Raw genomic sequence first — 17,645 nt, forward strand, 5'->3', positions numbered from 1 at the left:
GCACTTGAATGTTAATTTTCAGATGGATTAACAAGACTGGTAAATAAATCTGATAAAATTAAAACTTTGTCCATTGGATTTTTTGCATTTTTGAGTTTCCTAATTTGGGTGAGAAGGTTGGGAAAATCATTTAATAATTTTTGAGAGAAAGAGAATAAGGAAGAGTTTCGGGCTTTTTTATACGAATCCTTTGATAGTTGGGTTTCCTCTGTTCGATGTGAAATGAATTCAACACTTTGTTTACAGTTTCATTTTTGAATCGGAAATTGTGAAGCAGCATTTAGTACCCACGTAATAATATTTAAAAAGTGTTGACTTATCAAATGAATTCCATATAAATAAACCATGGTATTAGAAGGGAATAAAATTTCTGAGCAAATTCGAAAATTTGATGCTTATCCTAAAACTCTTGAAGATTTTAGAGTTAAAACTTTTGCTGGAGCTGCGGGTTTGTATCATTAACTGATGTGGATTATTTCTGCGTGTTTCAGCAGTTTTAAAAAATTAATATTTTTTAACCATTGCGTATCGTATTAAAATCATATATTTTTCCCTAAGTCTGAAATTTATATGAAAATATAATTAAAGAATAATATAAATTGAAAAAGAGATGCATGTTTCTTATTTTCGCTTTATAATCTTTTACAGATATTGTGTGCATTAATTATATTTTACATAATTCATTGAATATAAATGCTAGTTAAACTTCCTGTGCATGAAAAATAAAATTTTTATTTCTTTAAAAACTATTTTTTGTTTGTAAATTAGAATAGTTTATTAATGTGACTTGCGAGTGAAAACATTTCAAGAATAGTAACAATTTTTATATATCATATTCCCTAAATTAAAAAAATGTAATATAATAATTTTTAACTGATTTGAATATTTTTTGGTGAGAGATACTTCGCCATTTTCGATTTTTAAATAAAGACTACAAAATATACCTTAATAGTTATTTTAAAGTTCTTTTTATCATTCAGACTTCCTTCTTTTTAATCCCGGATATAAAGCAGTTTAATATTTTTCCTAATGGAATATGAATGTCACATATAAAATATTTATAAATATTTAATATGATATTGTAATTTGAACAGTTAGAACGGACTTTTTATATTATCTTTGAGTATTTTAACTGTAAGAAATGTGTGAGAAAGACTATTCATATATTTCTTGCTATAATTATATCTATTCAATTGTTTAAAAAATATTAAAATGTTATCTAAAGCATTATCAAACATTGTCTATTAGAAATATAAAGTTGGATATATTCACTTTGAATAAATAATAGAGAAAACACATTTAAAGTTTAGTTTTTTAAAAAGTTAATAAAAAAACAATTTCCTAAAAAATGCATAAAGTGAATAAGATATGTAATGAAGATATTTAATTTCATAAATTGTTTGATACAAATTCTATAATGTATATTTGCCTTTTTTATTTAATATTTAATTAATTGTGAATAAAATTAATTTAAATGTTTATGACAATTGCTCGTCAAATTATTAACAGTTTATTCTTTTCAGTGACTGTTGTCAGTACTGTGATAATTACTTTGCTCTTCATATCAGAGCTAAATTATTATTTAACACCTGAAATTACCGAAGAACTTTTTGTTGATGTCTCACGTGGTGAAAAACTCAGAATCAACATTGATGTCACATTCCCCAAAGTAATGTGTGATTGTAAGTTTACAATTTTTTAACTAGAAATTTTAGTTAAATTATCTGAATCTAAGGATTAGAATATATCTTGCTACTTTTCCATCAACTTAATTATAGTATAAAATGAAACCAAATTCACGGATTGCAGCAAACTTATAAATATGTAAAATATACATACCTTCCTCCCAACTTTGCATAATATTACTGTATATGTACCTTTTTACACTATTTTATTATATTAACTGAAAATTAATGAATATTTCTTTTTTTTTTTCAATAATTAATTTATTACTGTTTCTGGAATTTGATTTTTTTAAAGATTTATAAATAAATATTCTTTAGATTTTTAACCTACTTATATCTGTTAAGATCTGAATGTAGTGAAATGTAAATTATAATAGATGAATAATTATTTGTATTGTAATTTTTTATTTTGGTTGAACTAAACAATTCTCTATCTTTAACTTGATATAATTTATTTCTTAAAAACTGAAGGATGATTTTTTTATCGAAAAATCAAACTGAGGTTGAGAAACAAATTACATAATTTAGTCACATTTAGTAAAATCTTGCTATTTATTAACATAGCTGCATATTGCCACTGAAACTTATTAAGCAAATATAGATCCAGTTCATTTTCTCCGTGAAAAATTTCGAAATAAATTAATTTCTTAAATAGTTCAATTAGTTTTATCTATAAACTTAAATTTAACATAACTTGGTTTTGAACATGCATAATGTTTTATGTATATTATTAATTTATTTCATTTTGTTTTTTGTAAAGTTTTATAATTGGTATAAATTTAATAAAGTAAAATTGGGCTTTTGTTTTGGCCTTTTCCACATAACTATTTTCCTTTATCAGAGTATTCGTAGTTTGCCAATTATAAATAGCTTGTTTTCTAAGTCATTTTCTTTTTAAATGTATTAAAAAATAAAAATAAAAAGACAGATTTTAGTTTGTGGTTACAGGGGGAAAAAACACAAGCTAACAGTTTGGATATTGCAGTATTTAAATTATGAAATATTTCCACAAAATTATTACTGTTTGAAAACCAGTAGTAATTTCTTTCTTGCAATATCCTTATCTAAAGGTTTAATTGCAATGTCCAATAGTTATTGATATTAACTCATATCTGAAGATTACTAGCTGAATCTCTATGCATTGTTAACTAAAAGTTGAATGTTAATTCTAGTAGATTTCTAAATGAAACTGCTGAAGCTTTTGAACTATAATAATAAAATCTCTAAAGCAATACTACATATCATTGATTCATCACTGCTTTTTGCTGTTATTGATTCATAGTTGAGTAATTTTGATCTCTGGTGGCACAATTTTAAATTTAAAACCTGGTTCAAAATTTGATAGCGATAAAGAACCAAATGTATAAGTCTGATACTCTCAATATCTGAAGGTTTAATATTCCATATGCTGATATGGATGTTTGGAGAGTAAAATACCAATTCTGGTATCCTCATTTTCATTTGACTTTGTTTCAAAATTATAATATTTATCCAAAAATAGTTTATACAGCTTTGAAATGGAACATTAAGCCTATCTAATTAATTATGAATAATTGTGAAATTTGAATACTATTAAGCTAGAGTTTTGTGACCTTGCAATTTTTCTTCATATGAATATTATTGAATTTTGTACTTGAAATTGAAGTGATGTAATGAAAATAAATCTTCTATCAAAGTTTATCCAATTCTTATCTAGCAAAAGTGTATGTTTGTTACCTTTTAAACTTTTTTTTATGAGTGGAACAGATAGGAAAAGAATCAGATCCTTACTCTGCTTTTAAGTAGCCTTGTTATAAAAATCATTGCATGGATTTGTAGGAATCTTTAATTTACATATAGTTTTACACACATCTGCTTCTAGATCATTACACGCATGGTGATTATATTTACTGCTCATGAAGAAATCTAAATGCTGGTAATCCCACAGATGTTTAGAAGAGACTGTAAATCTTATTTTGTTATAACATGAGTAAGGGATTCGAATCTTTCTCTTCTGTGATGCATATTTTAAGAAGTTATCTTGATGCTTCCTCTAATCATAATTTAAAATTAATTAACAAATATGATGGTATAAAATGTTTATTGAATAAATGTTTTTATAATTTATAAATTAAATTTCTAATATGCCATTTTGGTTCTATTTTAGTTCTTTCTATTGATGCAATGGATGTCTCAGGTGAGCAACAAATCAATTTAGAACATAATATTTATAAACGAAGATTAGATGAAAATGGGAAACCTTTAGAGAAACCTGAAAAAGAAAGCAAGTATTTATTTAATAAAATCAAATTGTAAAATGTTTTATATTTGCTAATTTTTGATACTGCTTAATTAGTTATATATGTAGGCTCATTCCATGGATCAAATTTTTTTTTCTTTTATCATGATTGTGGCACATATTTTTAATGAAAAATTTCTGATGTTTCTTATGTTTACTTTCTTCTTCTTTCTCTTTTTGTATGCATGTGTGTGTGTTTAAAACCAGTTAATTGGAAATCTGCATACTTATAACTTCTGTTGAAACTCTAAGAATAGGAGCTGATTATTGAAAATGTGTTTAGTTTCACCAATTCTAGTCTGTTGCTGCCTGCTCATTTAGTGCAATAATTAATTTTAGAAAAAAAAAATAGAACATTTGGTATTTTATTTGTTTTTACAGTGTCTGAGGAAAGCCATTTCAAAATGTGTATATTGTTATAAACTATGTCATATTATTAATAAAGCAATGAAATGGCATTGAAATATTTTGAATTCTATGTTTTTTATATATTTTTTCCTTAATAATCATGCTCATTTTTGTCTATTTTTTTCTGAATTATTAACAGTTTTGTGAGTATTATTTCTCTTTATTTTACTTAATATATTATAATTAATAATGCTTTTTAATATCAAATGTAATTAGAAAACATTTTATACTTCAGCATATATAGTAAAAATTATCTTGTATTTAAAAAATATATATTCATCTATTTTTTTATTTATAATTAAATTCTTTATTTCAAATGTATCTGTGTTACTAAAATGACTTTTTTCTAATTAAAAAAATTAGTATAGCTGTTAGTAACTCAATAGGGAAAATTGCTCTACCATTGTGCCCATTTAGAAAATTCTGAGTATGATTCTGGTTGTAAAAGTAATTATTATAGTGAAACATAATTTAATTTCAAACACCTGTGAACAAAGTTTTATTATTATATTATATATAAAGTTTAAACAGAGTTTTAATTTTGAAGGATTTTTTTTTTTTCTGTATCTGCAAGATGTTACAAAACATAACATATATCAGTGAAATTGTAATTCATGGTTTATTTAATGTAGAACTGAATTATCACTAATTATGGAATGATTATTTGATTACTATAATATTTTTATGATCAGCTTTATGAACCATCCAATTAAAATAGTTTAGATATTAAAGCTTTCTTGATTTCAAATCTAATGGAATGTATAATCACTTCATAATCATGCATTCATAAAAAATTCACCTTATGGGATATATAAAACTGAGTCACAACTTTTAATAGGGATATGGAGAATAATTCTCTGGGTGTCCAAAAATATTTCAATGTGTGGTGGAATGTATCCATGCAGGAAAAAACAAGACATATGTTTTCAGGAATATTTCTTTTAATAATCACTCTCACACTAAACAAAGACAAGACATTCATGCACGTAGCTGAACAGAGCAGCATATGATCTCATTTTTATTACACTCGCAATGCATTATGGAATGAGTACCTAATCGGGCATCAACATGTATCATCCAAAAGAGAAGATAAGAGTAATTAATGCAACTGCTACAAATGTATTTTTTTCTTTCTTTTTTAAGATTTCCCCATTATTTTAGAAAAAAATTGTGAAGAAAACCACTTTTACTTGAAATATTTAATTGAATATGGTTTTCTAGTCATATTAAATTAAGTTCCTTTTTGTCTATTTTTTAGTTTTAGGGTGTGCCATAAAATTATACTATTAAAAATGAAGTTTTATAAATTTTTACTTAAAAGGGTACTGTTTGAAGAAAATTATAAAATACTCTGCTCTATAACATACTATCATTTAGCAAACAGCAACACCTATATCAATTTTGCAGATACTGCAGGGTGAAATTAATTTTCTTTTTTAAACCAGTGATGAATATTTCTGGCATGAATGAACATGTACTATCACATTTCTTAATAATGTGGGGGATCAGACTTTTCAGTTGTGATGTGAATTATTTTTTCCCACTAAACTGAAAAATTGAGAGAGGTAGTATTGCTTGTTAAGTGACAATATTTTGTATAAATATCAGAACAAGGTTGTTTTTATTTTACTACGTATGCAGTAGAAGACAATATTTGATGCTTTATCTAAACATAAAGTCAAAAAAAGTTTTCTGTTAAATTATATCTGTGTTTATTTCCTAAGGAACCATGTATTTTATTTCTAATATATATTTTCATATATGAAGAATTTTTTTTAATGTATTTAGATGCTAGATATTACTTGCCTTTTGAAATCTTATTACAATATATTTATTATAAAAGTAGTTATCATTAGTATAATTAATTTTTTATAAATTTTGCTTCTGTGAAAGAGAGTTGATGTTTCAGCAGTTGACCCGCCATGTAAACAAAATTCAAAATATGATATTTGTCATAATATATCTCATTTATAACTTTAAAATTTGATTAAATGCATCTCCTTTTTATACAACTACATTAAATTATTTTTTTATTGTTTTTGCAATATTTTATTGTTTGATAAAGTTTAATTTAATAAAATACTCTTCTATTTATTACAGAAGTTGGGTCATCTGAAGTTATGAATGTTGTAAGTATATTTTTAAACTGTGTAAATTTTTTTTGACAATGATAAAGGAAAATGTTTTTTAAATATACTGAAAAATGTGTATTTTGTCAAGGGATTTAGAATGTGCATGTGGTTTCTGACTATCATCAATCATTGAATTTATTTTTTAAAGATTGTGTTTCTTATTCATTTTTGCTAGATATTTGCTGACAGTTAATGGCAACTATAACTTAATATTATGAATGTTAATTTAAAAATTCATAAATCCATATAAATTTTTATTTTACTTTCATATTTTGCACATGTTTTTCTATTTATTAAAGAAGTTGTTGTGTTCCTACAGACAATCCCACCTACTTTAGATCCAAATCGATGTGAAAGTTGTTATGGAGCAGAAGTGCCACCAAGAAAGTAAGCTTGTTTATATTCATGTTGACAACCATTACCAGAATTAAATCAATCAATCACTTAAGTTGTTTCTATATTTGTTAATTGACTTGAAACAGTCCACTATTCTATTTTGATTTAATATGTCTAAAATTGACCACAGAAATTCTAATTTTATATTGTAAATTGCATGAAGAAAGAGACTTTTAAATTTATTTCTTTGTGTTATTACTTATTAGTATATATTAGCTTTCATCTTCTAAATTTTAGTAATTGGATATTAATTAAAAATTCAGTATATGGACTATGTTTTTACTATTCCAAAATACTAAGGGTCACTGGAAATGTTTTACTTCTTACTTTTTTAATTTTAGGAAATGCAGAAATAGAATGTCATCAATGATTTTGCTAGCTTGAGTTGTTAGTCTTCACAATTTAGGCATGACACATTTCCATGAAAGCATAAATTTCAATATTTTCAGATTCTTATTTTAATCATTCTTGAAATCAATTAATTTTCTTTTATGTAATATTTCAAGCATTTTTAATATAAATTTTCATTTTATTGTTCAGTTAATCATATTTATTTTACTCGTCAGTGCTATTTGACAGAACTGGAACTTTTTTTTATTCCCAACCTTTTTCATGTCCATAGTTAAGAGTGAATTAAAGAGTCTTTTCAAAAGAAATATTTTTGCTAAGTTCTCAACCCTATCCGCTAGTCTATCTATCACTCTGAAGCTTTACATCTCGATTGTATCTTTATATGCTCTTTTAGGCTGGCTCTACGTATCTCTCCTTTTTTTTTTTTTATAAAGTGCCCATGGTCACATTTCTGTTGTTCCAGAAAACTGTCTCCAAGGCTACCTATTTGTTTACTTTATCAGTATATGGCTTTAATGTTAAGATGAAAATCGTTTGTTACAAACCAAGTTGCTTCTTAGGTTGGTTGTTGAGGAACATAAAAATAATAATATTAATTATAGTATCATAAAATATGCTCAATAACATTTTATAGGATTTTTTTTTTAACTGAGCACATTTCATCTTGAATTAAAATCCAAATCATAACTTTTATAAATGAAAAATAACTCTGTACGTTATATATATATTTTTTTCTGACATGAATGTTTGAAATAATATTAATATTATGTTAAGCAGCAAATATAGTTATTATAATCAAACACATTTATTGCCTACTTTGCTATATGAACTATTGAGAGCTAAACTAAAGAAAGGACAACTTTATAAACATCTTTTCTTTCATGTTTCCATCCCAACATTTAATTTTTCATTTGTATTCATTTAGCACAAATATTCTATACCGTGTGTTAATTTCAATTCCCACCTCTTTCACTTTTTTCATTAACTATGGTTTTTAATGTTATTGTCTCATAAAAGCATTCTTAATATTTATGCAAAGAATCTACTTTAAATACTTGATTCTTTAATGTGCTTACAATTCATTGTTCCTCAATGATTTTACATCAGTTGCTTTATCATGTATAATATAATGGGGTTTAAGATGTTAATTTGTGCTAAGCAATTTCTTACCTTTGTCTGTTATTTATACATGCAGTAATAACTATAGTGTTGTTGGTAAGAAAATAATTTTTTTTTTAATGGCTTATAATTCTAATGCAAAATACTTCAACGTCTTTTTGGTTCCATTATCTGTCACAGTAGCATTACCATTTCATGATTTCTTTGTAGAAGCCAATCAACTGTAGGAGATAACTAAATTATTGTTCAAAAAAGGCCTTGAACATTTTTTTTTTTTTTACTACAGCTTTTTGAAGCATCTGAATCTGAATAATAAAGAATATATTGATTTGCATATTATTTAATGAACAGGAAAAACCTTTCATAAATTTATATTTTTTATTTGTTCATGTAGATGCTTTTCTTTCTTTATAGCATGCTGCTAATAGCATGGGACTTATCATAAACAGCAAAAAGACCAAATATATGCCTGTACTAAGTAATGGAACCTCCCATGAGTCCATCTAGAAATTGATTCTCACAAATTCCAGGTTGTCCAAAATTTTAGTTATCTTGGTTCTATAGTTACTAATGTCAATATCATAGTGAAGGAGATTAAATGTCATCAAATGAATCAAATAAATCCTTTTACAGACTAAAAAGATTTTTTTAAAATCCTCACTACTATCAGGAAATACAAAACTTTTACTACATAAAATCTTAATTAGACCAATACTTACCTATGGCTCAGAGACCTGGACCCTGACCAAAGCTGGAGAAAATAAAATAGCCATTTTCAAAAGAAAAATTCTGCAAGCCATTCTTGGTGAGATAAAAATCAACAATGTTTGGAGAAGATATAGTTTTGAGTTATATTAAATCTATTGGGAGCCATATATTATAAAGTTCATAAAAATAAATTTGGTGAACTAGGCAGCTCATATATTTAGAATGGATGATGACTTCCTTGGTATCCAGGAAAGAAACTGGTGCACAAGTGTCAAAAACAGAATGTGGTGGAACAGAATTCAGAGGAAGGCACTGGCCTACCCAGGGCTATCTAACCAAATATGATGATTTGTTCATGTAAAAATACTAGAAGATTGCTTTATTAATTTTCTGATATTGTTTTCCAGTTGTTGCAATACTTGTGAGGATGTTCAGAATGCATATCGAATGAGAGGTTGGGCTGTCCCAGACAGCAATACTTTTGTACAGTGTGTTAGGGAAGGTTGGTCAAAGAAATTAGAATCAGTAGACAAAGAAGGATGCCAAATATTTGGATATCTCGATGTAAACAGGGTAAATATATTTCAATTTTTATTTTTCTCTTAATTGTCTAATTTGATTTTGTATTACTTGACTATTTACTATCAATTTAGACATATGGAAATCCTAACTGCATTAATCATTTTATGCGATATTTTTTTTAAAGAACTACCTTATAATATTTATAAATATTCTTATATATTAAGGAATGTTATTTTGATGATTTAAAAAGTTGTACATATTATTTTTTCATAGATGTATGTTTTAAAATTATTTTAGTTGAACTAGTTTTTGATGAAATTGTTTTAATCATATGTAATATTTTTTGGGATTTTTTTATATATATTTCTAAAAAAATACTGATATAAACATTTTTAATGTAATAATGGTAATGACATTTTATATTCTTTAAAATCAATGTTTACAACTTATTTTAAATGTCCGGTTATTTCATTTGATAATTTTTGTTGTTATTGTTTAATTTTTATACTCATAAATTCATACTTTTCCTAAGCTACAATTTTAAAATGTTGATTACTTTAATTTAAATGCACAGAATTCATAAACTCCTTATATACATATTTTCTTCCATTTAAATCCTTGGTATTTTCTATCATTTGTTAATCGTTATTAAAATTTACTTATGCATTTCAGGTTGCTGGAAATTTTCATATTGCGCCAGGAAAAACATTTACACAGCACCATGTGCATGGTAAGTTTACAGAATTTTGTTGTAGATTTTACAATTGTATAAAACTGAATTAAGAAAAATAATGTGTGTGTGTTTGTGTGTGTAAAGTAGGGGTAAATAAGAACAATAAATTTTTTAAAATGACTCGCCAAAATCAGGGGGGGGGGGTGATATTATGAAGTCTAAATTACTGATAAATAAAACGAAATATGGTTTTAAATAATTAGACAGCTAAATTTTGGTGAAAAATATTAAAATAAGGTGATTTTCATAATATTTTTATCAACAATCTAAATAAAAATCATACTCAACTGTTCCCAGCTCTAAACAGAAGCATGAGCCCTGATGATCAGGAAAGTAATCTAAGAAAATTATCTTTTAATAAAATAAGGAGTTAATTTTTTTTAAATGTGAACTAAATAAATGATTATTTATTTAGCAATTTAAGTACTTAATTTTTTTAATACAAACTGAAGAGATTATTTTGTACCTTAATTTAATTAATTTGTCAAACAATGGCTTTAAAAATCTGTAGAGAAGGATTTGATAACCCATGTAATGTTTGTTATACCTTTTCTCTGAACAATGTTATTTTCTGCATTTAAAAAAAAAAAAAAATTCATTGTTTCTATCTAATACTTTGAAATAAAATATCTATCGATATAAATCATTTCCATATAAATATGTAAAGCTGTATTTTTATTGATTTTTTTATTTAACCCATGCCAATTTTGTGAGTAATATGTATTTTGAATTTCAATAAGTATTGAAACAGTTTATTGTTACTGATTCAGAAGTTTTACTCTTTTTTTACTCTCTCTCTCTTTTCTAATTTATATTTTACTCATTTCAGTACATGATCTCCAACCATTTGCAGCTAGTCAGGTAAGTTTATATACATAAATTAAAATGTAAGTTTATATACGTAAATGAAATTATATTTGTTGAAGCAATAGTGTTTTAATTGAGTAATACATTATAGTATTGTGCATATTTCATGTATATAAATATATACACAGACTAATATTGCATATTAAATCTGTAATATTTTAAAGACACATTAGATGTCACATTAGATAAAGACACATTTAATATGGATGTAATATTTCATAATACATAAGCAGACTAAAATTTTTTATTGAATTGAAATGTTTCAAAGACTCAAGTTTAAATTTTTATTCTTAAAACTGAATGCTCATATGTGGAACTTTTGTTTCCATACAGAGACAGATGAAAATATACATGCTATTACTTTTTTTGTTTATACAAATATAATTTTCATGTCGCAAAAATGTATTATTTGTTTCTAATTCTTTACCTTTAATTACATTTAAACTATACTTAAAACTGTGTAATTTATATGTAAATATAATGTACGTGTTGGCACTCTATAGGTGAAATTGTTTGACCTACATCTACCAAATTTGGCACATGTTTATCTTGGTAGTTGAGAATGTTCACCTCGGAGCGATTTTTTAAAAATTTTTTAGTTAGAATTTTAATTAATTAAAAATGAAATGAAATTTTGACGTTTTTTCGCGATAACTTCTGAAGATATGTGTTTACATCAAGTTAAAGTCTTATTAATTATCTTTTTAATAATACCAATGTTTTAACTTTTAAGTTAAATTCCTATTTTTAATGAATATTTAAAAAAATATTTTATCTGTATTTTTCAACAATTTATTTGGCACAAAATAAAAATAAAATTTGGCCTGAAATAGCATATTATGCATGCATGGGGAAAAATTGGCTTTCATCAACTTGTTGCCATCACATTGTCAAAAGCTCAAATTAGAGAAAAAAATTAACTATTATTACAAATTAAAAGAGAAAAAAAATTTCTGTGATATTTTAAACTAGTTATATTATTAATTTAATAATTCAGTTTTATTTAAAACATACATAGTTTAACACATAGGATATCTACTTTATCTTTTGAAGGTGAAACTGAATTTTGTGATGAACTAGAGAAATTGTTATCGAATTATTCTTTGAAATATTGCATAAATTATTATTTTTTAAATATTCTGTGGTTCATTAAAGATAACAATGCTGAAGGATTCGATTTACTGCAGTCATATTTTTAAAAAATATGTTTGGTTTCAGTAAAAAAAAAAAAAAATCATTTTTTATTTTTTAAAGTTTTATTTCTTGCATCTCAAATTCAAATTTAAATCTTACCTCAGCTGACAGCAAATAAGAGAGAGAAATAATACAATGAATAAAATATCGTAAAAGTTCTATAATAACATAAGTTATGTGACTATCGAAATTTGAAACTTAAAAATATTTAGCTGAAGAAACTATTAAGAGACATTAATATTTAATTGAAAATTACTCCTGGCAAAACCAGCTGGTTACCAAAGGTGGCTAGTAGTTAAATATTTATATTTAAAAATGGCAATAATATGTTTTATTTTTCATAGTTGTTAGTTGAAATAATCATTATTAATCTAAAATTAAATGATTAAGAATAGTTTAATAATTGTAATGCTTAGTTATTACAAATTGAAAGTATGTTTTAATATTATCCAGAATTAAATAACTGAGTCATCTTTATTATCAAGCTTTTGTGCTGGGTGTTTTTTTTTTCTGGGGGAGGGGGAGGAAACATATATATTGTATAAGAATTATTGTTTCACTTTTTCAACAAATTGTATTTAAATAATAGAATATAAAGTTATAATAAATTATTTATGAAAGATGTGGTCAATTGTTTTTTATTTCTCATGCTTATATCTTTAAATAAATTCTATTAAGTAAAAATGTATATATGAATCTTTCTTTGATATACGAATACATGAATCTCTTAATTAGAAGGCTTGCAATGTCTTTGCATTGATTATTAATATCTAATTGAGCAAAGTTATTGTTTTTGAAAAAAAATTATAAATATATAATAAATATGTTTTTCATATAAGATTACTTACTCGAAATCTCAGAAAGTAATAGTTATTTCCTCTATTTTTATCATTTTTCTGTTACACTTATTCTTTTGGGGGGCAATTTCTGTTTAGAATAATACTTTTTGTAAAATTTTCTTTTATTTCCCTGATAAATATTATAGTTTTTTTTTGTATTGATAGTTTCTTATTTTAAAAATTAGTCTTTTTTTAGGTATCTAAGAATAATTTTTTTATCAATAACTTCCTGTTTATTTTCCCCCCTGCTAGTTTAACTTAACGCACAGAATTCGCCATTTGTCATTCGGTCGCAGTTTACCTGGAAAGACCAATCCACTTGATGGTACAGTTCAAGTTGCAGAAGTAGGTAAGTTATTTTATATTACAAAATTATAACAAACAGGAATAAACTGCACTTTTTGTATTGTAAACTGCACTGTTGACGCTGGTTGTTGTAACAGCCAGGTGCTTTGCATATCACTCTAAACCAAATTTCCATAATTTCTTTTTTGCTTTGTCTAATAAATCAAAAAATGTTCTCTAATTTCAAAATGGATTGCAATTGGCTTATATCACTCCTTTACCAAATTTTGAATTAAAACTGTCACCTCCTTTATTTTAAAGGCGTTTTTTTTTAAAGAATGAATGATTATTTATTTAAAGAACTCAAAATTCACAAATATGAATGAAATTTTACATCATAGTTACAGTAATCTTGGTGCTTTTGAAATATTTTAAAACAATTTTATTATTGAAATCTTTGCTTTAAAATAAATTGTACATGGTGCTAGAATTGTATTAGTTCAAAATAATTATTGTAAACTTCATAGTATATGGTTTTTCAATCCAAAAAAGCAAGAGCATTTTAAGGACTCTTTAATAAATAACAAATAGTCAAAGTATCTTTATTCAAAACTAGTAGTCATAAAATCATTAAATCTTATTGGTATACATTTCATATAGAAAACAAATAGAATAAGTAATAATAATAATAATAATAAAAAATGAAATCTGCTATCCCAAATTTCAAGTTATCATGTCAGACAATTTTTATGAATTGCTTAGAGCTAGATAGCGATTTTGAAATTCAGAATCGAAACGAAGACGTTTTGCATTGAATGTGGATGGTTGTGATTCAGAATCCAAAAGGACATGTTCTGTGTTTGAAGCTGAGTGTTGCGATTGAGAATCTGCAACGCACTGCATACGTTTACGTTTTCTTCTTTCCTGTTTTAAAGCCATTTTACGTTCATGTTTTATTCGATCAGCTTCTAATTTTAAATTTTCATCATTCGTTTTTTGTTGATGGAAGATTTTACCTCTGAAGGTTTTGTTCTGGCCTTTATTTGGTTTTTCGTTCCCTTTCTTTTTTTCTTTGCAAGTCTTCATCGGGAGAAAGCTTAGGACGCCCCATTTATGATTTATTAATTGCCTACACTATTTCGAGCTTCAACCCACCTAAACAACATCATGTTCTTTTTCCGTTTCTCGGCTCCTAATAACGTAAGCGACGTAAATGTGGCACCGTTCGATAGAGAATATCGAGTAGAGTGTATCGATGCCAGTCGTAAAGAGACATTTTTCAAAAACAAAGTCGAAAACCTCGCTCAAAAATTCAAATTTTTACAACTTTGAGAGCCCGTATCTCGCGAATCACTCGGAGTAGCAACGTGAAACTCGTATCGTTACGTGCATTTCGGCGAGTATACTATCCAACTGTATGAGTAAATGCAATGTAACTCGAATTTGTATATTTCGAGACCCGATCTTGGACCCTATCGAGACACGAGTTTCGGTAAAAATATCATTCGACTCTATTCATCGAGACGAATGTTTAGACGAGACGCACTCGTCTCTACGTTGCATAGAAGTTGAGATATACCAACTTCCGATCTGACCGGAAGTTAACGTCATCGACATCCCGAGACCCATAGAACTCTATGGTATCCATTCAACATTTATTTAGCCAATATTAAGAAAAATCCCTACTGCGCATGCTCAATTTATCCAAAAATTTTGGGGGGTTTAGAGGACTCCCGGGGGTACTTCTAAGTGAAAGCCCCATGTCTCTAACATATGTAGTTTACGAGATATAAAGAAAATCATCTGCATATGCGCAGTAGATGACTCCATGGGGATGTCTTCTATAGCCCCATAGAATTGCTATGGTGAAAACCCCATGTCTCTAACAGCAGGTCAACCTTTTAAAAACGCACCTGCTTTCAAAGAAGCATCAATATTAATATTGCAATACTGGTAAAAGCAGATGAAGATGAAAATTGCCATTTATGCTTTATTCATTGCCTACGCGATTTCGAGCTTCAATTATTCATTGCCTATGCGAGCTTCAAAACTCCCTGACTAAAAACAATATCATCATCTCACATGATAACAAACAAATTTAAAAATAAATGAAAGTAATAATTGAATATTTATATATTTCCAAGCATAAACATAATTTATTTTACTATAACTTTACTCCTACCTGTGAGGTTCATTAATAATAGACTGTTAATTGTGTTAGAGCTCAGTAGATATTAGCAATTGTCATACATATCCAAATATTAATTTAATTAATGGATTTAAAAAAAATATTTATAGGAATTTTGAAGTGAACATTTTTTTTTCTCTAATTTCTTTAATTTCCTGTTTAATCCCTTTCTTTTTTTTTTTCTTTTTCTTTTTTTTGGAGGTTTATCACATTTTGAATCACATTCTGTTGCAATTTGATGCTCCTTGTAATAACTATGTTTTTCTGCTGATTTTTTAAACTTAGTTGTTTTAGCTCTAAATTTTCTGTATTGAATGAATGGGTGGTCATAAAATTTGAATGATTAAATTCAATTTGTTCTGAAACTATAGTGCACAAAATGAACTAAAAGATATTGTTTGTAGAATAAATGTTTTGCTGCATGCACATATTGTAAAAGATAATTCAATTATGATGTTAAACAGTTCTTGCTTATACACAAGATACTCACATTACACTTTGCAACAACTCAACTCTCTATGTATAGCTGGAACAACTCAACTCTTGATTTTTAAGTTTGGAACTGTTGTTGTTGCGATTTTAAGTTTGAGTAAAACAAGAATTCGAATTGCGTTTGCAAATCATGTATTACAATTCAGAAGTGAGATGAACAGGCCATTTTAATTTTCTATTCTGTTTAAAGTACAAAATGTTTTTAACGTGACTTCGTAAGGAACAGTTACGTTTCGTAGCCGAAGAATTATCCGGAAGTGTTACATCTATTGGCTTGAAAATTCCAGATTTGATAAAGTTAATAGTAAATAATAAAAACTATTATGAAGAAATGGTAAGAGGAATGGTTGATATTTTAGTTGAAGATGCCGAGCGACAAGAAAAGCGGGAAGAAGCAGAAAGAAAACATGCTTTAGAGATTGCTGTTAAAACTTTAGATTTCGTTGACTCAGAATTATTACCATCGGCGCCAAAAGTTGATTGGCAGTCACAATTGAAAAATTTTTGCACTAGTAGTGAAGACATAGGCCTTTATTTAGTTCATTTTGAGAGGATCATGAAACAAGTACAAATGCCAAATACGTTGTGGATGGCATACTTAGTTAATCAGCTACCAACTGAAATGATTATAAGAGAACCAGAAGAGCAGTCCGAAAATTATGAGTATGTGAAGTCACTTTTATTTAAGCATCCCAAATTAAGCGCTGAAAAATTTAGAGAATTATGTGGTAAAAGTGAAGTTTAATGTGCCCCTTGCTGCTCAAGGATGAAAAGTCGCAATAAAGATGGCGGACAAAGTAAACAAACACTTTTGCGGAACAGTTACGGTTACCACTTTCAGCAATATAATTATGATTTTTTACTGTTAAATATTGTGGTTATTTTCCCCCTCCAGACCGGCTCATCTGTTGGGTGCAGAGCAAAAGTTACAGCATGCGATGCCTTCGGCATCTGTAGAAAACACCGGGCAGAATTTAAAAAAAAAAAAAAAAAAAACCTATTTTTTTGCTAGCAGCGGGGGCGGGAAAATTGTAGTTTCGCTAGCACATTGAACATGAGGCTGTGTGGATAACAGGAACATTACATAATCAATAGAAAAGAATGAAGGACGTTATAGGAACGGATTTCAGAGGGAATTTTAAAGAATTAATGCACTTGATTTATTTAATCAGTTGTCTCGGCAAGGTGCGATCGAGATATTTCTCTGAAGAAGTGGCGTACTTTTTCTGTTATCAAATTCTCCGGCTACATGGTTTGTCCCTTGTAAAGATCTTGTAATGGCACTCCAGGTTCCCTCGATAGAATTTGTCTGGGCTCCGGTTTCCGGGTCTTTAAACATCAGATTGTGGTTCACCATTAAATGCTGACAGTTATACGATGCCCAACAGTCTGAAATTATGGTGCTTCCCGGAAGAATGTCTTTTTATAACTTCAAGTAAAACATCTGT

General features: G+C 27.0%; 1 protein-coding gene across 1 annotated transcript in view; it reads left to right on the top strand.

Annotated features, from left to right (window-relative positions):
- Window positions 1-235: 235 nt before the first annotated feature.
- Window positions 236-17,645, top strand: part of LOC129972988 (endoplasmic reticulum-Golgi intermediate compartment protein 3-like) — a 29,363-nt gene continuing 11,953 nt past the window's right edge. Inside the window, exons 1-9 of the mRNA XM_056087322.1 lie at window positions 236-448; window positions 1,524-1,682; window positions 3,832-3,948; window positions 6,472-6,500; window positions 6,823-6,890; window positions 9,485-9,650; window positions 10,272-10,329; window positions 11,162-11,193; window positions 13,485-13,581. Coding sequence (XP_055943297.1) covers window positions 346-448; window positions 1,524-1,682; window positions 3,832-3,948; window positions 6,472-6,500; window positions 6,823-6,890; window positions 9,485-9,650; window positions 10,272-10,329; window positions 11,162-11,193; window positions 13,485-13,581 — 829 coding nt within the window. The 5' untranslated portion in view covers window positions 236-345. The remainder of the gene's footprint in view (window positions 449-1,523; window positions 1,683-3,831; window positions 3,949-6,471; window positions 6,501-6,822; window positions 6,891-9,484; window positions 9,651-10,271; window positions 10,330-11,161; window positions 11,194-13,484; window positions 13,582-17,645) is intronic.

Source organism: Argiope bruennichi, chromosome 6 (genome assembly GCF_947563725.1).
Source record: "Argiope bruennichi chromosome 6, qqArgBrue1.1, whole genome shotgun sequence".
Taxonomy (NCBI): Eukaryota; Metazoa; Arthropoda; class Arachnida; order Araneae; family Araneidae; genus Argiope; species Argiope bruennichi.